General features: G+C 34.8%; 1 protein-coding gene across 3 annotated transcripts in view; it reads right to left on the bottom strand.

Annotated features, from left to right (window-relative positions):
• Positions 1-24,852, bottom strand: part of NBAS (NBAS subunit of NRZ tethering complex) — a 394,628-nt gene that overhangs the window by 209,583 nt on the left and 160,193 nt on the right. For all 3 annotated transcript variants that reach the window (XM_004028860.5, XM_063696052.1, XM_063696053.1), the window contains exons 26-30: positions 24,180-24,313; positions 18,433-18,495; positions 16,254-16,376; positions 5,244-5,346; positions 1,627-1,856 (exon numbers count right to left, since the gene is read on the bottom strand). In XM_004028860.5, coding sequence (XP_004028909.2) covers positions 1,627-1,856; positions 5,244-5,346; positions 16,254-16,376; positions 18,433-18,495; positions 24,180-24,313 — 653 coding nt within the window. The remainder of the gene's footprint in view (positions 1-1,626; positions 1,857-5,243; positions 5,347-16,253; positions 16,377-18,432; positions 18,496-24,179; positions 24,314-24,852) is intronic.

The following is a 24,852-nucleotide window of genomic DNA, read 5'->3' as shown; positions in this document are numbered from 1 at the left end:
TAACCAGAAAATCTGAGAAAACAGGATAAGCTTAGGATGCACAGTGTTAGAAAAATCAGACACAGTAAGAATAACAAATCAGTAAATAATTTGCTAGAGACCATAGCCACCTTATTACTGAAGAGATTCTACCTTTCTTCAGTTTATTTGATCAAGAAACAAAAACTGAGAGATTACATGACAAACTCAGGGCCTCAGAAAAATTGTCAGTTGCCTTGAGGAGGAAAAAATAAAAAGTGTCTCTAGAAATGAATGAGGATCAACACAACTCTGAGTAAGAAAAGTAGAGCAGGGTCTAGAAAGGGGATCTCAGACAAAGAGAAACAAAACAGACTCAGATGTCCAGGGTACAAATGGAAGGAGAAATACGTATTAGAGGAACTAGACACTGCAAACGAGAGTTGGAAAATGGCTAGTGGAAGAACAGCAGCATATCAGTCAGCAGGCAGGGGACAGAGGACATAATACAATTGAAGACGTGCCTTGACTTACAATGTGATTACGTCCCAATAAACCCATTGCAAGTTGAAAATATCATAAATTCAAAATGCATTTAATACACCTAACCTAACAAACATCATAGCTTAGTTTAGCCTACCTTAAAAGTGCTAAGAACACTTCCATTAGCCTACAGTTTGGCTAGGCTTTTAATCATCTAACACAAAGACTATTTTATAGGAAAGTGTTGAATTTCTCATGTAATTTACTGAATACTGAACTGAAAGTGAAAAACACAATGGTTGCATGAGTACTCAAAGTACTGTTTCTACTGAAAGCATATCACTTTTACATTATCATAAAGTTGAAAAATTGGAAGTTGAACCGTCTTAAGTTGGGGACTGTCTGTAAACCACTTTTCTGAAATGTTGAACAAGGAAGATTATCTTTTTTAAGCTTTTAAGATTCATTAATACAGAGGTGATACATGTTTTATTCCTTGATCTAGATTTATTATGCTCTTTTAATTTTATAAAAAACTAACTTTAAAAAAGCAACCTTAAATCCTAAATGAATTATTCTTAAGAAATCACTGCAATTGGGTATACCTAATTACAAGAACTCAGGTCATGAACACACCTTTCTAGTGTTAAATAAGAGGGGTGAGCTAAAATAGGAGTATAATGGGGACAAGAGAGGAATTGAACTCGTAGTCTAGAAATTTCAGCCAGGAAGTGACTTTGGAGGTTTATCATCTAATCAGGTCCCTTGTCTCTCTCTCTCTTTTTTTTTTTTAAAAGACTTATGCCCTGGCATTTAGGTCCCTTGTCTCTAAACAAAGTGAAAGCTACATGAACGAGACAGGCATTACCTACGCATGCTGAAAATTTTCAGAACTTGAATTTATAGGCTATCACATGAATCTCTTCCAACAGAAGAGAAATACACAGCCTTATAATCAGCAAAAATGACCACGGGAAAGCGCGCTGGAGAAAAATGTTTAAGAAGCTGATGGACATTCATAACATAGTTTTTCTTCTTATATTCAAGCAAAAAATACCTGTACCCCATATAGTGTAGTCAATCTGTACCTGTGATAATATATTTGGTAAAGAAAAGAATAACAATGCAGTTTGTACATTCTGACTTTCCCCCTCCATCTTAGGGAAGAATATAGAGTTATTCTACCTGGCTAGATCCATGCAGCTATCAGTGAGGTTGGTAGAAGAATTGAAATACTCTCTGCTGGCAGCCAAAACCAAGTCAATACTCTTTTCGTAGCTGACCCTGTAGTGGGGTTTCCCTTTATGGGCTATACCAGCCGGAGGATTTTCTGAACAAGCACTGCAGTGCATCATCTGTCCAGCCAGGTGGATGTTTTCAAGGCGACTAGAGCACAGAAGGCTTTCTGTAAATATCTGGAAAAAAGGAGAAACTAGAATTAGTTATAGAGAGGGAAGATTCAGTTCTCAGTGAAATGAAGGCTCTGAAATCCAAATGAAAGAAATTAAAAACACATCCACCCTAGAGGTGGTGGCTGCACAGCACTGTAAATGTACTAAATGACAATGAACTGTATACTTTGAAATGGTTAATTTTACATTATGTGACTTTCTCCTCAATTAAAAAAACTCAATCTTTTAGAAAGAATAATTTCATTGACTAAACCAAAATTAAGCATAATATTTTAATTTATTACAATAAATACTTGGGTCAAGTATCCAAAGTTGATATTCATTAAAAACAGGATTACACATACTGTCCCACTCTCAACAGGGCCCATTTTGCTTAAAACTATTTTTAACCATTTCTGGGTTTTTTTTTCCCTAATTTTAATTTTCATTTTTAATATGGGTTCTTGCTATGTTGCCCATAGGCTGGTCTCAAACTCTTGGGCTCAAGCAATCCTCTCACCTTGGCTTCCCAAAGTGTTGGGATTAAAGGCATGAGCCACTGCATGCAGCCCCATTTTAATTTCTTAAAAGAAAAATCTTTGAATATAATACATATAATTCATAACTGCTTGAAGCATCTGAATTCAGTCTTATGAACTAAATAGCCACACCACAAATGCTATACTTACAACCAGTCATTAAAATTACAATATATTATAATGTAGAGTTTTTTAATAACGTACATATTAAAAATTATTTAAATAAACAAGAGACACTGAAGGTATTCATACAAATATCATTGTACTCTACTAGACAACTAACAACATCAATTAACATAAAATTACTTCTATAATTGAGATTTATATAAACAAAGCAATCCTTTTAAACGTACATTAACAATGTTACATATAATTAGTCTAAGAACTTCCCCAAAAATGCACTTCCCTGTCACTCTACAGTTGGATAAGGATAGCACAGAAATAAGAGATTTTTAAAAAGTAACATTTAATGGAGAAGCAAGAGTTTCAATATAATTAAGAAGACCATCCAATCTTCATAGGATGCTCTTATTTTCACTTCTTTGTGTCTAGGCTTCCTGCAGAAGGCGTTTTTAGACAAGTCTTTGCTAAGATATCTGATAAGGATAAAAACACTATATCTAAGAGGGATCCGCTATAAAATAGATACTGTGACAGAAAGCAAACTATTAAAGAGCAACCCTAATCACTTATATCTGACAGATAAAAACGGCTTACAATATGTCTAATCCAAATGACTTATATGTCATAGTTTCTCCATATTTCTCTGGTCTACTCAAGTAAGCCATAAGGAGTCAATGTCCAATACTGAAAAATATATTCACCCTCAAACTTGGAACAGTTTGCTAAAATGAACAACATAGATTTCTGTTCCACAGGCTATATACAAATCTTTATCTAACATTTTCAAAATTATGCCACTGAACTTTCAAATTATTTTCCAAGGACAGCAAAATCTAACAACCAAGTCACTAAGACAACATAGCATATTTTAAATTATATTTAAAATTTTAAGTTTGTCAAATCTATATTACTGTCTCCTAGAGCCTTTTCAAAACTGTTATAATATGCTTTCAAATGTTTTCTCAACAAGGGAGACCCATGGACAGAAGTCATTAACATATCAAAGCCTAATAAAAACGTGTTAAAATATTTTTAAAATGTAATATAATAAGTTGTTTTGATGGATTACTCCACACAGAAACTAACTCAAATATAATATACTTACTGCCAATTTTGCAATCAGAATCAGAAACAGGAATGTATCAAAATAATGCCACTGCAATGCACAAACACTACCTCAAACACACTAGTGACAGTTGGGTTTTAGATCTCATGTGCATACAAATTATGTTCTAATGAAGTTGGTTTCAGGTTTTGCTTTAGATGCAAAAGGGGAAGACAATGGCAGTTGTATGTGGTCAGAGACTGCAATCATCAATAAAAACATTAGTTATTCATGCATTTAAAAACTTGAAATTCAAATATAAAACCATTCATTTCTCAACAGTCTACATTAGCACACTTTTGTTAAAATCGCCCTGAATTCAAAAACTAAACAATGTCACAAAGCAGAGACCTATTTTTACAATTCTGATTTCATCAATGGGTTATGCTTTGCGGTATAAGAGCAAAGCGACACAAGAAATACTCTTTATGATTTTGTGTCTGGCTTATTTAACAAGAAAATTCTAATTAAAAAAACTTGTTTTAGACTGCATGTTATTAAAAATGAGTTAGGTCATTTTTTCCACACAAACGGAAATATATATATTGGTAAACTGCCTTTGACTTGGAGATTTTACACACAGAAAATGGAAATATATATACTGATACTCTGCCTCTGACTTGGCAATTGGACACACGCGCGCACGCACACACCCACACACACGTGTACATATCTATTCCAAATTAATGAGTAAATCCCCCTGGATTATACTCCCAGTCAACTGACAACTATTTCTTACGTATCCTTTATATTCCATATGTTATAATATGCACTAGGGGATATGATAGTTCACATGATATAATAATGCCTGTCAAGGAGCTGAGGATCAAATGGAAGCAATGCACAAATAAACAAATAACTACATTTTAAAGAAAGACCACAGTAGAGGCAACTTATGAGGAAGGACAAAGATAATTAGTGAGCTGAGTTCTGAACTTTTATTAGGAGTTTTCTAGGTAAAGGAAAGAGGAATATATTCCAGGCCAAGGGAACAATGTGTGCAAAGTGAGGGAAACATGAAAGAACACGGTGGATGGAGGAAATGATGACAGGCTTGATGGCGCTACTGCAACATAGGGTACATGGTGGACAGTGACAAAAGTGGAAGAGGTGAGGGAGCTGGCATCTTCTATAGCTTTCTATGTCATGCTAAGGAGTAGAGCTACTTTTTGATTATTGATATGGAACAACAACAAATTTTTAGAAGGGGTGTGTCATGAAAAGATTTGTTTTAGAAAAATACTCTTTATCAGTGTAAACCAGAGAGTTGGAAGTAGGGAAACAAGTAGGGGGATTGCTGCAGTTCAGCAGAGATGAAGACAGGACAGATTTGAAAGTCTTTCTCAGATGCATTAGACAAGTGTTAGTGACCACCAAAACTATGGAAGTGAGAAAAGTCAAGTACGATTCACATTTTCTAGCTGATGATTAACCTACTAAACAGATAGTGTTGCAATGAAAAAAGACAAGGGAGACAGGAGGTTAAGGAATAAAGTGCTCAACCTATAAAGCACTAGTCAGTTATTAGCTATTATTAAATAATATTACTTCCAGGGTAGCTTATGGTCATCATTCTTGTATCCAATAAACCATAACAATTAAAATTGTTGAATTAAAAAAAATCGTATATGGTTCTAGAGTTACCTCATAGCAGGCATCAGAATCTAGACATGTGTATACATTCTGCTGCATAGTTAACATGTCTTGCAGCAACGTTCTCCAATGAGACTCACTGACAGGAGGCTGCCTGGAAAAACACATAAAAAAAGACAAGGAAGAGGGAAAGAAAACAATTAAAATCTCTTTCTTCAAATGATCTAAAGTTAAAAAAACAAAAACTGGTACCACCACTCTACATCCACATCAGCTCCCAAATGATCAAAAAGAATATATCTCCTTTAAATAGACAGGAAAACACTTGGACTAAAGATAGAGGGGAAAGTTGGGCAGCTATGCATCACTGCTAGAGATGGTGACAAAGTGGTCTGTCATAGCCTGAGCAGACACAGGCTGGAATGGAATTGAATGGTAATTACAGTAAAGGTAAAGAAGCTGTGAGTTTCTAAGGTAAAATGAACCACTGCAAGATAAAGCAGCTATGATATAGCTTGATGAGAGAGGTTGGTTTCAAATTCCATCTTCATCACTCAGCAATCCCTGTCAAGGAGTCTTCTTGACTTCAACTGAACATTCACATCCATAGGACAACCGCAGGCCACATTTGCCATCAGTCTGGGGGACAAGAATCGCGGCTCACCAGCAGGGCAGCATCAGTTGCTTCTTACAGTGAGACTACTGGCAGCAGTCCACAAAGCAACTCACAGAGCACTCCAGGAGTTATCTTCTCAGGTGACCGCCCCAGTACAAGAAGCCAGAGCCTCAGACAGTAGTTGCTGGCATTGCTGTGTCCGGCTTAGGAAGAAGCTTCATGTCCTAAAACAGTCAATATCTCTTGCAACACACTCAGGAAAGCCCAAAGCATAAAGCCCCTATCAGGTATTTCCAGTTCATTTACAGTTCCTCCAGGCCAGAGGCAATTTACCAATCAGGGATCTGTTTTATCTAAGTAGTGAGGCCTCTATAATCTGCTTGATTAAAAACCACGTTATATTGATTTCCAGAGTTACAGAGCTAGGAAATTAATGGTCAGATTCTCCCATAGCAAGGGAAAGGGTTTTGTTCCCAAATTCACCCATAGTCACAAATTAGTTGTGTGATTGTGAGCAAGTCATTTAATATTCTTGACTTTCACTTTCCTCACTGGAAGCCCACCTCAGTGATAAGTAATAAATGAGATTAATTTTGACAAAACACAGGCATTGAAGCAAGATGCTCCTAAATAAAAGAATAAGCTAAATTACCCATGGATTTGAATAAATTTTCTAATCTCTCTGAACTTTAGATTCCCTTTTTGTACAGCATAAAGATTAACTTATACTAAAATATATGAAAAGACGCCCCCCCCCATTTTTCTGGTAAACATTCAACAAATGTGAATGAATGAATCTGAAATTACAAATACATCTTGGTTTTTTATTTTTTAAGTCACGTATATGATTCTAATATTGTTTCTAGTAGGAGAGACAATATACTGTAATTCTCTCTGCCTCTCTCCAAAGTTCATCTTAGTTAAATACACATGAGTTTGGAATCACCATTTATGTTTACTTTCTAGTCTTGACACTCTACATAATCATGAATATCATTATTCAGGAAGAGCAGGTTTTTGTTTTAAATTGGTCAAATACCAACTAGACAATGTTTCTTTTTCATGCATCTTTTTATCTTTTACAATGCCTTTAAAAACCATCACTATTTCCAAACACTATGCATTAAAAACAGGGCAGATAGATTGTATGTGTTTAATAGTTATTGCTATAGAGAAAGTATATATTTGGGATCATTACAGCAAAAAATATAGTCTTTAAAATTTTTTTCTCCTAAAATTTTTAATAAGCACATGCTTCATTTCCCTATGCATTTAATATTTATTATACAAAAGGAACAATTACTCTTGTTCCACATGCAATTAGGCATAACACTTTTTTTCTTCCAGCACACAAATACACAAAACAAACTGATATATTTCAAGTATTTCAGGACAATCCATATACTGTTTCCATTTGTTTGACCTGGGTACATTAACTCTTTAGCCTTCAAAAAACTGGAGGGCTCTTTCAGATTGCTTGCAGGCAGAGAAGTAGCAGAATGTTTGCTGAAGTAAGTGTCCATCTTGCACACACTTGATAAAATCAGACCTAGGCACTGTCTAGCTGAATTCAATTTCTTACAGCCCAGCTGTTCTTCTGGAAGCCATCAACACTGGGGCAGATGGTACTAATGTTTTCTCGCACATGGCTAGCCGTAAGTACAGGTTCTAATAAAAATAAACTACTACGCGTTACTTACAATGGCCTTTTTAAGAATATATTCAGTAAATAAGAATCAAGAGCAGAACTTGAAGAAACCAAGAGGTTTGCAAATTAACAGACAGATCCTGAACACGAATGCATTAGTTGCAGCTTTGGAATAGATGTGGATTTCCCAGGGAGAAATAGTAGTGTACTCAAGTTCGTAAAACTTGCATTTGTGAAGATTTGCTGACATCTGCCACCCTTTAGAATATGTATAAGAATATTCTGTGGGTAGTGAAGGCCAAGCCATGAAAATATGCATAAAATAATTAAGATTAATTTCAGGTCAACTACTGTGAAAACAGGCATCACATTCTCTTACATATTCACAGTAAATAGATTACCATGAGTAGAAATTAACTTCAGGGACTCCGTAAGTATTTAGGGAACTAATCTGGGGGGGTGGGGGAGATGGGGTGGTAGGTAATCTAGCAGCAATTGCAATGCTTTCCTGCTGAAAGGTAGATTTTAGAGTAAAATCAGCATGATCTCGGAAATACTGGCCATCCATTTGTAGCTATAAAGAAATCTTAAGGCATTTAAATAGTCAAAGCTACCTAAATTACCAGAGAGGGCCATTGATATGTAAATTCGTAACTGAGGTGTATGGTGGCTATAACACTTGCACTGGAGAAATTATGATCTAGAAGGGAACTTAAGGCACATGTGTTAATGACTGTAGTATAGTTGCAGTGTAACACCGTATAGCTGCAAGAGACAGTCAGAGAGGTAGATACAAAACGCTTAGGAATTTCTAGGAAAGAGAATTCAATTAAGCTTGGAGGAGTCAAACAAGGTTTCCTGGAAGATGTGTTGGAGCCAGCTCTTAAAAGATAGGAAGGAATATACAATAGTGTGTTTTTACTGCTGGATTTTATTTTTACTTTGATAGTTGGGTTAAACTGAATCTCTAAATCCTAAAATTTAGGTAAACAAAATATGTTTTAAAAGTTCTTGAAAAGTTGCCTTTGCTTAATTCTACTCCTTCAGGATTAGTGCTTGAGGTGGCTTTTTTTCCCAGCTTCTTTACATTTTTATGTAGTCTCCCTACAGATCTGGAATTTAACTGTCCCATACACACATGGGGATCACTCTCAAATTCATAACTCCAGTTCGGACTTCTGTGCTGATCTTCATGTCCACCTTCATGGCAGCATCTCCACCTACTGTCCGGCAAGCACCTCCAAGTCATAGTTACCCTTTATTTTATGCATAAACTAAATGACTACTAGGTCAAAAAGTTGTTAGTTTCTTTATTGACCATTTGGATATCATCTAATTGAAATGTCTTTCAACTCTGTTGCCAATTTTTCTTTTCTTTTTTTAAATATATATTGGATGCACTATGTTGCCAATTTTTCTACAGAGTAATCTGTTAGTTCTCTCATGGCCTTCATAGCCTTTATAAATATTCTCTTCATATTAATTGAGTGTATCCCCCTCTGGACCAGGGAGGTATGATATCTTTTTCTTTGTAAGCCAGACATCAAGCATAATACTGACATAAAGTATGTCAAAATCCATAATAAAATATTCATTAAATAATGTAAATAACAATTCATAAATAAATGCACAATTATGAAGTATTAATTTTTTTTTTTTGAAGGAGTTGCCCAGGCTGGAGTGCAGTGGTGCAATCTCAGCTCATTGCAAGCTCTGCCTCCCGGGTTCACGCCATTCTCCTGCCTCAGCCTCCCAAGTAGCTGGGACTATAGGCACCTGCTACCACGCCTGGCTAATTTTTTGTATTTTTAGTAGAGACAGGGTTTCACCATGTTAGCCAGAATGGTCTCCATCTCCTGACCTTGTGATCCGCCCGCCTCGGCCTCCCAAAGTGCTGGGATTACAGGCGTAATGAATGTATGAATATTAATTGTTCAGTTTTCCTGTCTCTATTGTAACTGGCTCTAAATGAACTTCCAAAGAACTTAGCAAAATTTCTAATTTCATTAGATGTTCTACTTTAAATGATGACAATATAGAAAGAGACAAAATGAAACAAAGTTTTTCCAGATTTTTAAAATCTGTCATTATCTTTTCACTCACTTATTCTCACTTATTCCTTTGAAATGAGTAGCTAAAAATTATCAGTGTTTTAAGCAACACATATTAAAAAATGAATAAGTCATTCATCTGGAAATTTTTTTTTTTTAAGACAGTCTCTTACTCTGTTGCCCAGGCTGGAGTGCAGTGGCAAGATCTCGGCTCAATGCAACCTCCACTTCCTGGGCTCAAGCGATTCTCCAGCCTCAGTCTCCCTAGTAGCTGGGACTACAAGCCTAAGCAACCACACCCAGCTAATATTTGTTTGTTTTTTGTAAAAACAGGGTTTTGCCATGTTGCCTGGGCTGGTCTTGAACTGCTAAACTCAAAGCGATCTGCCCGCCTCCGCCTCCCAAAGTGCTGGGATTACAGGCATGAGCCACTGTGCCTGGCCCATTCGCCAAATCTTTATTAAGCAACACAGTAAATATTTTCTGAGCATCAACTAAAGTACCTGTCATAATGTTTTTATCAAAGATTCTATACTTGTGCAACTCTCAAATGAATATATACATTTGCTGGAATTTTTATTGGGAATGCAGGAAAAAAACAGATGAGTGAGAAGAATTGACACCTTTCCACTATTGATTCTTCCAATCTATAAACATGAGGTATTCCTCCATTTCTTCAGATCTTTAATGGATCTCAACAATGTTTCATAATTTTCATACAGATACTTTTGCATATCTCATGTTAGATTTATTCTTAGGTATTTAATGTTTTGATACTATTATAAAGTTTTCCACTTCATTAGTCCTGCACATCTCATGTTAGATTTATTCTTAGGTATTTAATGTGTTGATACCCTTATAATGTTTTCCACTTCACTAGTCATGTAAGAAATGCATATTAACAAAAAAAAGAAATGCATATTTTAAAAAGACAATGAAATGCTACTATATACCCATCTAAATGGTTAAAATGGGAGAAAAGAAAATCAGTATCAGGTATTTGTGACATAGTGGAGTGACATAACTCTTATGCATTGCTGACAGAAATATACACAGTACAACCATTTTGAAAAACTGTTTGGCAGAATCTTCTAAAGTTGAACTCAGGTACACCCTATGACTCAGCAATTCCACTCCTAGGTAGATATTCAAGTGAAGGACAGAAATATGTACAGCAGAAGACAGATAAGTACAAATTTATTCATAGCAGTAGTATTAATTACAGGAGAAACTAAGAAACAATTCAAATGTCCATCAACAGACAATGTATAAATAAAGAGTTACGTCCACAAAATGGAATACTTCGCAACATTGAGAATGAACAAACTAATGTTATACCAACAATACAGAGGAATCTCACAAACATAACGTCGAGAGAAAGAAGCTACATACAAATGTATATACTATATAATTCCATTTATATAAAGTAAAAAAAAGAGGCAAAGTTAATCTATAGCGTTTTAGTGTTTTGAAGGGGAGTAACTTATAGCACAAACAATCCATATATATATACACTCAGTTCTCACTGCTGTGAGCTTTTTATACACATGGATAGCATCCTACTTTAGCAACCAGACTTCTGTCTGAGGACTTCCACTGCCAAATGGCATCCTTAGTTATGCTGGAAGTGTAAGGGAGTTAACACTCGTCAGACCGGCTCTCAAACAATGATAGCCACGAGAGGGTAGATGAGTAGTTCTCCAACTCCCAGATGACCCCAGCAATACTGAGCCCTAGTCCACAGTGGAAAACCTGCTTATGTAATACAACCAGTATTGGCTCCCTTTTCTTTCCTTTATCAGTTCCCCATTCTCCTACTGATGTGAGGCTAGAATTACCTTCCAAACAAACAACTTACACTCTAATCTTAGCCTCAGGGAAGCCCATATTGACAGAAGAATAATGCACTATTTCTTCATTTAATTGCTGGCTACATGGGTATGGTATGATCATTTTATAAAAATGTATGAAGCAGTAAACATCTTTTTTATAAAAAATAGTTGATGGTATACTGTGGAGTTAGAACCAGAACCCAAGTCATCTGATTCCCGAGTCAAGATAATTTCCTAATATGACTTCCTTACAGGAATTTAGAAGACATGAAAGACATGGATCAAAGGGGAACTTCCAAAGGGATGTTCACATTCAGAAAAGATTAAGCAAAAGGAAATGAATTAAATCTCCAGGCTAAAACAGGTAAAAATATGCAAAAATACTGGACATCAGGCAATGAAAGACAGTGATCCCTGAGAGATAAAAACAAGTCTTTTTTGTTGTTGTTGTTTGAGACAAGGTCTCACTCTGTCACCCAGACTGGAGTGCAGTGGCACGATCATGGCTCACTGCTGAGATGACTCTTAAGACTATCCCAGTTTACTGCCTTGAGAAAGATTCCAGGCCACAGCACAAGAAAGGATCAATCTAAGCAGAGACTTGTGGAGTCCCTGCATTGAGAAGACAGAACTAAAATTCCAGAGAAACCAAAGCAGATAAAGCACATGCAGGATGAAGCACCAGGGAAGACACAGCAGAACTGGAAGAAATTCCCAAGATCTGCGAAGGGTCCCCACGAATATTCAGACAAGCAGAAGCCATAAACGCCTATGATAAAACTGCCTGAGGCTAGGAAAAGAAAAGGGGAAAAAGAAAACATGTCAAGCTCACACATGCTGGAAAACCTCAAGACACACAGGCATTAAGCAGAGTCTTAGCTCAGTTATGGGGAATAATTAGCCCTAGAAGGAGCTCTTCCTCCATCTCAACTGCAAAAAGCAAAAAGATTAAACTGTTTGCAAGTAAATTAACCATGTCCCAGAAAAAAGTACAAGAATATTTATGCTAAGTGAAATAAATGAGACACAGAAAAATATTGCATGTTTTCACTTACATGTAAAATTTTTAAAAATCAAATATAAAGAAATAGACACCAAAACAGTGGTTACTATAAATGGTTGGAGGGGACAAATAAGGAGATGCAGATTAGAGGATACAAAGTAGCAGATGTGTACATGAACAAGCCTAGAGGTCTACTGTACACCATGAGAACTATACGTAATAAAATTGTCCTGTATATGGGATCACGCTAAAAGAGTAGATTTTAGCTGCTCCTGCCACACAAACAAACAAAATAAAATAGATAACTATGTGAGATGATGAATGTTAATTTGTTTCACCATAGTAACCTTTTTACTATTTATATGTATCCCATCACATCGTGTTGTATACTTTAAATATATAAAATAAGACTTAATTTTTTAAAAAAGAAAATTTATAAAAATACAAAAATATGATAGCATACAAGAAGGAAAAACTCATAATGTCTAGTATTCAATAAAATTATTTTGCAGCCAGGCATGGTGGCTCATGCCTGTAATCCCAGGACTTTGGAAGGCAGAGGCAGGTGGATCACCAGGTCAGGAGTTTGAGACCAGTCTGACCAACATGGTGAAACCCTGTCTCTACTAAAAATACAAAAATTAGCTGGGCATGCAGCGTGCCTGTAATCCTAGCTACTCGGGAGGCTGAGACAGGAAAATCACTTGAACCCTGGAGGTGGGGGTTGCAGTGAGCCAAGATCGCACCACTGCACTCTAGCCTGGGCGACAGAGCAAGATTCCATCTCAAAAAAAAAAAAATTATTTTGCATTGAAAGACATGAAAAATATGACAGATAATGAAGAAAAAATTATTCAAAACCTATCCAGATATTAGATGGGTATCACAGATGTTAGAAAGATGCTTTTAAAAAGAAGATAAATGTTAGAAAAAGCAAACGCTGGTGTTAGAAAAACAGACAAGAGTGTTTTAAAATGTATTATCACTGTTTAACGTATGTTCAAAAAGTTAATGAGGCATGAAAGTTTAATAAAAACCAAAATTGAACTCTTAGAGATTTAAAAAAAAACTCTTAAGGAAAAATATAATGAATGTACAAATTGATGAGACATGAGAGAAAAAAAGATTTAGTGGACTTTAAAAAACAGCGATAGAAATTATCCAAAATGAAACAAAAATACCTAAGAATATTAAAACAAATAAACAAGTAACACAGTATTGATGAGCCATGAGGCAACCTGAAAGGTCCTAATAGATGTATAATTGGAGTCCTGAAAGGAGAGGAGCAGAAGATAAAGGAGAAGAAATATGCAAAAATTTTCCAAGTTGGATGGAAACTATAAACCCAAAGACCCAAGATCCAAGATCCAAGATGCTTTATAAAGAAAACTACACCATGAAATTAAATTTGAAACTGATGTCAAAAAGAGACATTCACAATAGCAATTTAAAAAATATGAGAAACACATCAGAAATAGATTAACTTTGACAGCAGATTTCTCTTTGGAAAAAAATGCATGCTAGGAGACAGTGGAGCAATTTCTGTACCGTAGCATACTAAAAAAAAAAAAAAAAAAAAAAACTGTCACATTGTAAGTGAATATATCCTTATATACCAAGTGAATATATCCTTCAGAGAAAAATGTGAAATAAAGACTTTTTTAAACAAACAAAGATGTACAAATGAATCACTGGCATCCTAGCACTACAAAAAAAAATTAAAAGCCTTCCAGACAAAAAGAAAATGCAACCAGATGGAAACATAAGTCTACATAAACAATAAAAAGGGCCAGAAATGGTAACTACATGCGTAAACATGCAACACATTTTTCACATTATTTACATCACTTTAAAAAATAGTTTACTGCTTGCAAATAATAATACAATGCAAAGTGGGGTTTTTAACATACATAAAAGTAAATTATATGACAACAACAAAAAAAAGCTTGGAGAGGAGAAAGTATCTTGCTAGAAACTCACATTGTAAAGAAACACTATCACACGAAGATCTACCTTCCTGTGATAGTGTAATCTTTTATATAGGAAATCCCATGAAGTCTGCAAAGAAAAACTATTAGAGCTAATAAGTAAGCCCAGAAAAGGTAGAGGACATAAGACCAATAAACTGAAGAATCAACTGTATTTCTACGCATTAGGAAGGAACAATCTGAAGATGAAATTAAGAAAGAAATTCCCTTTACAATAGGACCAATCAAGAATAAAATACTTAAGAATAATTTAACAAAATAAATGCAAGAATAGTACACTGAAAACTACAAGATTATTTAAAGAAATTAAAGAAGAACTAAGTAAACGGAAAGACATCCAGTGTTCATGGATTGGAAGACTTAATATTGATTTAGGATAGCAACACTCTCCAAATCGACCTACAGATTTGATGTAATCCTTATCAAAATTCCAAATGAAGAAATTGGTAAGCTTATTCTAAAATGTATATGGAACTGCAAAGGCCCTATAATAAACAAAACAACTTTGGGGGAAAAAAAACAAAGCTGGGAGACTAATGTTACCTCATTTCAATATTTAATAGAAATCTGCAATAATTAACACAGCATGGTATGGCAAGAAAAATAAATAAATGGATCAATGGAACAAAATAATCAAAAACTAGGCCCCCATTTACACTGACAACAGATTTCAAGAAAACTGCAAAGGTAATTCAGTAGAGAAAGGATGGCTTTTTTAACAAATGGTGAGGAATAATTAGATACAAAAAGTTTTCTGACCCATACTTGGAACAATAAACAAAAATGGACTCTTAGAATGGTTCATGGGTCTAAATGTAAAATGTAAAACCAAAACTTTGCTAACAAAGGGAGGAGAAAAACATTGTGGCAAAGCAATAAAAAAGTACAAATTGATTAAAAGGCAAATTTTTAAAAAGCATACTCTTCAAAACACAAAGGTAAGATAATGAAAAGACAGGGCACAAATGGGAGAAAATCTTCGCAAAGCATATATCTAATAAAAGGACTTATATCTAGAATATATAAGAAAACTCCCAAAACTCAATAAAAAGAAAAATTACTCAGTTTTAAAGACAGGTAAAGAAAATATACAGATAGCAAATAAGCACTGACCACACCAAATGTTGATGAGGATATAGAAGAGCAATCAATGTAGGATGCAGCAACTGTAACTCTCCTACAAGAGTGGTAGGAAAGTAAAACAGTACAAATCCTTTAAAAAACAGTTTGGCAGTGTTTGAAAGTTAACTATTCACCTACCAAATGATCCTGCCATTTCATCCTTAGGTATTTGTCTGAGAGAAATGAAAGCGTATGTCTACACAAACACTTGCATATGAAAAGTCATAGCAACTTTATTTGTAAAAGCCAAAACTCAAAATAACCCAAATGTCCATGGACAGAGAAGTGGTAAACAGGGTGTGAAAAATCCATACAATGAAATATCATTCAGCAAACAAAAAGAAATAAACTACTGATTCATGACACAACATGGATGAATCACAAAATAATTATACTGAGTGAAAGCCAAACAAACACACAAACAAAAAAGTTACACTGTGTGATTGATTTCTATAAAATTCTAGGAAATGCAAAGTAATATACAGAAGTAAAGAAAATAGATTAGTGGTAGCCCTGATGAGGAGAAGGGAGCACGATAAAGAAAAGCAAGAGAGAAAGGATTCTAAAGGAGTAATCAAAAAACTTTCAGGGGTACTGGATGTGTTTATTATCTTAATCATAATGATGGTTTCCCATGGCTATACATACATATCAAAACTTATCAAATTATACTTACACTTTAAATATGTGCATTTTATTATTATTATTATTAGTTATAACACAATGAGGTTGTCAAAGAGAAATACTTTTAAAAATATTTAAAATTAATTGACCCAAGTATCAATTAATTTTATTACTCACTTCCGGCCAGTGTGCCTCGTCAATCTAACCATCAGCTTGCGTGCCTCTTCTGAGCTAGATTGAGTGTTTTTAACAAATGAAATTGGTTTCTCGAGTCCATGTTTTTCCAAAAGCTCTGACACACTATAAGTGAAAAAAGAATTAATGTCTTGCTACCAAACAAAAAGAGTCTAAGAATCTTAGGCATAGAAGTAGCCCTTCAGTGTTTAGTATTAAAAAAAAATTATCCCATAGTGTAATCCAATTTTACATATAACGTTGATTCTCAGCAAAAAAGAAAAAAAAATCGAATAATTAAACAAATCTTACCTTTCTCATTGACTTTTGTTAGAATGTAGTTGGGCTAAGTAGCATACTAAAAGAAAGCATGACCTATCTTTATCTCAAAAATCTTTTTGCCACAGCACCTGTCAGTAAAATAAACCAAATCTATACTTTCAGTACAGTTTTAACTCTTATTAATCCTATTGAGTATTCTGTTATAGGCTGTTATAGGTAAGACTACTAGAAAAGCAATAAACCAAGAATGTTAGAGTTAGACAACTGGAAATCATCAGGCTCATTCTCTGTCAAGAATCCATTTTATAAATATACAAGATATGTCAAAAATTCTCTCTGTCTCATAAGAATCTTCTTGAGATATCCCATTCTATAATCATCAACATCATATAAATACTTGATCTGACTCACAAAATCTCACATTTATGAACTGACTACTACAGGACTGAATAGAGTTACTGGATCGAATCCAGTAACTCTTCAGAATATGGGTTTCGTCAGTAAAGTCGCCTGGCATTATGTATACTAAACCATTTATCAAGTGTCTGGGGCTATCAGGTGGAACAGGATACAAAGCTCTTATTTTGAAAGCACAGTAAATTAAGCTAAATAGTGAAACCTAAACATCATACAGAAACCTGTAGGGTGTTAAGTGTTTCCTTGAGGTACTGATGGCATAATAAAACTACCGGGACCACCCATGGTTACAACCAGACATGTGATGAAATAAATTACGTTTATTTCACTGTATCTCTTTGAGCTATCTCTTCTCAATTTTACTAGAGAAATAAAGGTAACTATGCAGATTTGTAGAGAATGAATTTACATTGACTCAACCCAACAAGCCTTAGTCAAACTAAACTGAATGTGTTAGGAAGGTAGTGGGGACGGCAGGCACAAGCCAACCTATAATAGGAAAAGCTGATTTTGTAAACATTTTTCAAGAAATACAACTGTATAACTTTCAGAACACAGAATAACAGGAATCAAGCTAGGTAATAATAAACACAGGTCTTCAGGAAACTGAAGAGTTAATTCTCTATTAAACTCACATATTACGGTGCACAAAAACATTCTGTTCCCTTAAAGGCAATTGAAATATTTTTACACTAAAGTCCATTAATTTGAATACTATTTCTAATCAGTGGACTCCAAATTATCATACATACTACTATTAGTAAAGTAATGTTATTAGCTATAAATTTCTACAATTATATATTGGAAGACCAGAGTTTATTATTCTTAAAATTTTACTTTTAATACAATAAAGTTAAATATGAATATTTATATAAACATAAAAATAAATATTAGTAAAAATATGAGACTTTCTACATGGGAAATTAAGATGATTTCAATCTCCAGAAGAGATAGTTTAACACTTTATTACAATAGTAGAGAATATTCCTCCAGTGTTGCATGAGGGTTCTAACTCAGTTTGACATAATACAAATAGTCAATTCAATGTATTATGCCCTAAAAAAGGAAGTTAGGGTAATAAACATTGTCTGCTGATAAAGATGCAATAATTGCTGTAGGAACTAACATTTCTTATGTGCCTACTATGTAGGAGGCACTTTAAATGCTTAATCTAATATTGATTCCACAATTTTGTGAGTTAGATATTATACATAAGAAAACCCTAGGCCCAAAGATCACACAACTAGTAAGTGGCAAGGTCTAAATTTGAACGTAGGTTTTCAAAGACCATGTTCTTATTCTATTACTCCACTACAATAGGGATGCAGTGTATTTGTTGTTGAGAAAATTCACTCCCAAGACAATCAAACAAAAATGACGTTAAAGTAGAAACGATGACTCACAGGCAGACTTAATGTGACATTTCTTGGACAAATTCCCTTAATAAGCATGGAGCAAAAAAAAAAACTGTCATTTTTCTCACCTGAGAATTTGTTCCAGTTGGTCTACCATGTCATGAAGCTTTGTGGTTGCCTCTGTCTTATCACTAATAAATTAAAAGAAGAAAAAAAAAGCCCTTAAGTTTAGTATTAGCTTTTTAAATAAAATACAAAACTTAATGAAGTGAAAAAAAGATGTTTCTCTTATATGTAATGTATAACAATATTATCTAAATTCATTCAGCATTATTAATGATTCAAGAGAATTATATAAGAAATGCTAGAGTAGAACAATATTCTCTGTTACAGATTAGTCAGATATGAACAACTATTTTCTAGGGTACTTTTGGTTCAGTTGTGCTTAAAGGTAAAAAAATATATAAATCAATTGTTTATTTAAGATAAGGTAAAAGGTAAAATCACTCTTTACTACTGTTCTTTTAAACCAATAAAACAGATTAAGAAGAAGCATAGCCATGTTGGCTTTCTCCTGGGCCTATCTACACAACTTAGGACCCCTCCTCTCCAGGAAGTTTCCATTAGGATTCCATATACTCAGAAAAGTTCTTCCACATAATCATCTCTTGTGCTTTAAGGGAAGGAAATCCCATCCACTTCAACGTTAAGGAATCAGTGAGAAGTATATCCATCACATAGATAATCCCTAGTAGGGAGTGAAGGTGAAAAGCAAATGCTTTCTGAGGAAGCCAGTAAGCAGGGACTAGGAGAAACACCATCATGAAAAAGATCACAAACTAATAAAAATGTGGCTGGTAGGGAAGATTAAGCATGGCACAACATATGTGCAAGTGAATACAGGGATATGGTGAAAAAGATTATAACTGCTATAAAAGTCCTCTTTCATCCTAGACAACTCTGTGTCCCAAACACTCTCAACTGAAAAACACTGCCGCTGCCACTCTCAGGTGCCTTCTATGCAATGCTCCACCTAAAGTCCAGCAAGATCTTATGGTTTTATTTATTTTTTATTTTTTTTTCAGTACAATTTCCATTGTATTTTTCTCCAGAGAATAATCTGTCTGCATTATTTAAGGACTTAGCTCCTTACATGGGCTTTGGTGGGGGTTGTGGGGCAGCACCCGCAGGTCAAAATCAGCGTGGGGGTGTTCGGTCCTTGCAGGCTTCACGATATCAATTCCTGACTATTTTGCTGTGAATTGCACAACCCACACAGTAACGTAGCTTCACATACAGCTTGGGAAGCACATAGGCATCGAAGACACTCGCTTCAGAAATGTTCCTGACTGCTGTGGCCTCCACTATGTTTCAAATGACGAATTTCTTAATGCCCTTGTACTCGGGCGCACATTGGGCACAGTTCATGCAGTGAACAGGCTGCATGTGGCTGCAGCCCTTTTTGGCATGACCGTTGTTCCTTCTTTTCTTTGTCATCTTGGAGGCCCGCACCAGAGAAAACAATGACTTTATTAACAATAAGCCCAAACAAAAAATCTTTTCCTGGACTTGGAAAATTAAAAATGTCCTGCTTTGGACAAAAAACCCTCATTATTTTTAAAACTATCTATCTGCCTGGTCTAAATGTATTTAACAATTAATCAGTGCAACTTACAAAGATTACATTATCTGTTTAAACTAAGTTTCAGGCTTTGGACAGGAGTGATGAGTGGGATATAGTCTACTTAAAGTCCTTCAGAAGATTATTCATCAGAGCTAACTTCCCTTAACATACTCAGTCAGCCGTGTGTGTGTGTGTGTGTGTGTGTGTGTGTGTGTGTGTATGTTTTTTTTGTTTGTTTTGTTTTGTTTTGTTTGAGACAGGGTTTTGCTCTGTCACCTAGGCTGGAATGCAGTGGCAGGATCATGGCTCACTGCAACCTCTGTGTCCTGGGCTCAAGCGATCCTCCTGGCTCAGCCTTCCAAGTAGCTAGAACTAAAGCTGTACGCTACCAAACCCAGCTAATTTTTAAATTTTTTTGTAGAGATAGGGTCTTCCTATGTTCCCCAGACTGGTCTCAACTGATTCTCCCGCCTTGGCCTTCCAAAGTGCTGGGATTACAGGCATGAGTAACTGCAGCTGGCCTTATTCAGCAATATTTTTGAAATTATCATTTTACAGCTCTATTATAATCATTTATCATAGATATTAGAGATACAATATTCTTCCTTTGTGAGCTGACATTCACGAACACAATGAGTAAAGTTTTTTTAGCCAGATTAAATAATCTGCCTAGGTAAGATGCACAAACATTTAATTAGATTAAATGAGTGATTGGTCATTTCTCAAATAGCAAATGGATGTATTCATAGTTTACCACTGGATAAATAACAACTACCACTAAAAATAAACAAATAATCACTGAGAGAATATAAATTGACAAACTTGGCATGAAGAACAAAGAGAACCACAGAAAATATTTTGAGCCCTATATTTTAATACAAGGCTAATTTGTAATTATAATTTACTTAGAAAATTAGAAACATGAAATGCAATCATAAAGAAATAAATGGAGTAACAAGAAAATATCAAGCCATTTTTTGTGTTTACATTAAAAAATGTTACATCAGAAATCATTAATCTGAAGCCAAGAAAAGCTCTTGGCTATGTATACATGAGAGGCATTTCTTAGCCTATACAGTCTTCAAAAACAAATATGGTAATCCCCTAACTGTAACATCTACATAAAAAAAGTTTTTAATATCATCAGCTTATTGATACCATGACAATCTCCTCAAAGTAGACAAATTACTATTTAATAATTAATAGATAAGCTCTGATTGATATTTATGCTATTTGACCTTAGTGGAAAACAAAGCCTAATATATTTACTTTTAAGAGTTATGCACACGAGTTGGAAGTCAGTGATTTTGCCTGGTCGACTTAGGAACAAGAAATGAGATATGAAGCTGACAGAGGAATCATAAGGTTCCCACAGAGCCCAGCAAGGAAGAAACTCCCTGCCACTCCAGCTCTCGGAGGAACCAGGGGCTTCTGCATCTCTTGTCACCCTCCAGGGAAGAGCAATTTGACTACTGCCACACTGATAGCCTTTGGGTTGAGGTTTTTAAATGATGGGAACAACACTTTGCTACAAAAATCTATTAAGACTATCTAGTTTACCTGCCTTTGGCTGCCTATGGAAGGCCTACAGTTCTCAGAGACACACTTGCTACACTCTGCTGCTCTCTACTAGGGATGTGAGGTAGCCTGTGTTCAGGTACAGGTCTGAATAATAAACAGATGCTGAGTCCACTCTGATTTACCTTTCCCTACATGAAGAAGGAAGGAAGAAAAAAGAGGAGTACAAATAAACTTATCAAGGAAAAAATATAAGAACATACCCCAAAGGTCCAAAGGTTATGAATTTCCAGAATGGATTAGGCCATTCAGTGAACACCACAATGAATTTACATATGAAACAGAAACATAAAAAATGAAGATATTGAAATCTTCTTTAAAAAAAATCCATATTTAAATAGGGATTATTCAGAATGCCATTGAACTTCTCAACAATACTAGAAAGAAAAGAGTAATACCTTCAAAATTCACAAGATAAGGATTCTAAGTCTATGATTCCATGTACAATTAAACCTTCTACCAAGTAAAAGTGTGCAATTGTGGTATTTTCCTAATATGTGACAGTCTTTTAAAAAATACCTCCCAGGCAATCTTTGACAGGAAGCTATTTGACAGTATGCTCCACCAAAATGAGGAAAAAGTGAAGAAAGAAGAAAGGAAAACCAAGAAATGCAATATGCAACACGAGAGAGAGAGGCAAACGAAGTCCCGGGATAATAGATGGATAGCAGACACAGAGAACAATTCATTCATACCAATTCCAAGAAGGACGTTTCAAAAGGAAGAGAGCGAGAGAAGAAGAGACAGAGAAAAAAAAAACTTGAAAGGAATAGACAGATCATTAGTTTTCACGACTGCAAGTAGTTCATGAGGGTGATGGAAAAAAAGAAAACAACAGAAAAGGAAATTATTCAATCCAGGAAAAACAGAGAGTGGTATTAAAAGGAAAATAAATCACACCTAGTTCTGCAGTATAAACAATATTTACGTAAACATAATGATGAAAATACTGGAGAATGGTAGGAGAAGTGGATATGGGAGAAGGGAAAGGACTTCCATAAAAGGAAGTCAAAAATGATCTAAAATTGCAAAATCAAAAAATAACAACACGAGCATAACATTTTAAAGGAGGTAGGCAAAGACAAGGAAAAACCTACCAGTGAAAGTATTTGCTTTTTGAAGATAGGAATCCAAGGATGGGAAAAGTGGGCAGCAAACAGCTGCTTATCAGCTGATATTACTAATACCAGTCTTAGAATTCCCTGACTTTATGTTCATACATTACTTATATTTAAAAATCAGAGGAAGATCATGTCCCTTTAGGCTCCTTTATTTTAGAAAAGTGCCTCCCCACGGCCCCACATTTTGTCTTCCTAAATGACACTAACTGTTTAAAGTAAAAAGACCAGTTAATGCATAGAATATCCCACATTCAGTAGTTGTCTTAGTGCTTTCTTCATGGTGTTATTTACCTTGTCTCTCTATTTCCCGTATTAACTGCAAATTAGAAGTTCAACCTAAAAGACTGATTAGACTCAGGGTAAACAACTTTAGCAAAAATATTTCTTAAGGGATGCTGTAAGACCAGGTACTTCATATTGGATCACATCAGGAGGCACGTAAGGTCAGGCTGTCTGACTGTAAGTTATGCCACCTTTCACGACTTGGTTAAGATCATGGCAGTTAGAGCTCAACTTTGAAACTTAAAAAAAAAAAGTCACTAGGGTAATACTTTGGTATCATGCAAATAACCTTTTATCATCAATCTTTCACCTGATTTCAGTACCACTAATGACTGCATGAATAACTCTTTCATGGTAGATTGCAAAATTGGTGACTGCTATCATTTGCTTCATAAGAAATAAAAATTTCCTTTAGTCAGATATGAGCCCCTCTTCCCAAAATAAAAAGAAGAAATAAAAATGTCCTTAAAAGAAAAAGGAAAAGAGAGAAAAGAGGGAGAAGATAAAAAGAGAGCAAAGAGAAAGAGAAAACAGAGAATGAGGCTTTCTTGTCTAAATATCTGATTTTGTAAATCAGGAAACTAATGACCAAAGAAGTAAAGTGACTTGGTTAAAAGTCATAAAAGTTTAAAACAGGTCTGCTGGTATTCACCACTCTTTCATGTGTTGTTATTTATGTCTCCAGATGTGAAATTTATCATAGGTGCTAAATTTAATAGAGGGATTAGATTGCTACCTGACTTCCAAAGAAAACATACAAATTTGACTTGCATACAACTAAATAATCCAAAAGCATATTATATACGTTTCCATTTAAACATAAAAGCAGTTAAAAATTAGGTACATTCACTACTTAAAAGAAGCACTACAGGCAAAGGCCAAGAAGAAATAATTCATAGAATAAATATAATTAGCCCATAAATATGAAAAATGCTTCATTAAAAACACAATTACTACCTACTGACTTATAAAAAGTAGTTTTTGTGGAGATCGTGGTGGTATTTTTGTTTTTCAATAGGAAATTATCATGTTTGACAAAATTCAGAATTTAATTATAATTACAGTTGAACAAAATATAGAACTTCCCATATATTGGTAGGACAAGAAATGTTTATCCTAGGCAATAGGGTTGCAGATGATTTTATTTTCTTCCTTATGTTTTTTTCACATTCCCAAAATTCTCTAAGGTAAGCATTTGGGGAAGCAATGTTTTTGTTTTAACTGTTAGAATAAAAAAACACAGTAAGACTGGCATACTGTGTATTCTTACCCATATCCTCTTTCTGGCAGACATTCTAGTAGGTCATAGCAAAGAGAGAGTTGATCATTTCGTTCACAGGTATAGATGCACTCTAGTGCTATTGCCATCAGTTGGTCCTGATCAGGAATAATTTTTTGCTGCAGCTACAGAAAATAAAGTATGTTGTACTAAATGTCAACAGATTTATAGTCAATTTTGCCATATCCCAATACTACTGTCAACAGAATATTAAATAGCACAATTAATCAACTATAGAAACAAGTCTTGATTTTTCTTTATAGATTTCTGGGGTCTTTAATAATTCTAACTGAAATCACATTTTAATTACAGATCAACTATAAAAGATAATTTGTAACCCCATAAGCTATGTATCAGCTGAAAACAGATTCTTCAATTTATGACCCAGTCAATATAGAAAAAAGAAACACTGTGAATTAAAAAGGCAATTCATTAAGAACATTTCTAACCCTGAAGCCAAATTCTATGTGTTTCAGTTACAAAGTTATATAAAATTCCTTAACTAATATTCAAAGATGTTACAACCTATTACTTTTCAGTAGGCATTATATATTACTCATTTAACTACAGAGTGCTGACATTCTATTCAAAAGAAATCCAACTGTAATAGATCAATACACAAATCACAGAACACATTCCATATTTCTGATGAAGAAAGATGGCT

Source organism: Gorilla gorilla, chromosome 12 (assembly GCF_029281585.2).
Source record: "Gorilla gorilla gorilla isolate KB3781 chromosome 12, NHGRI_mGorGor1-v2.1_pri, whole genome shotgun sequence".
Lineage (NCBI taxonomy): Eukaryota > Metazoa > Chordata > Mammalia > Primates > Hominidae > Gorilla > Gorilla gorilla.
This window is presented reverse-complemented; position numbering and strand designations above follow the sequence as displayed.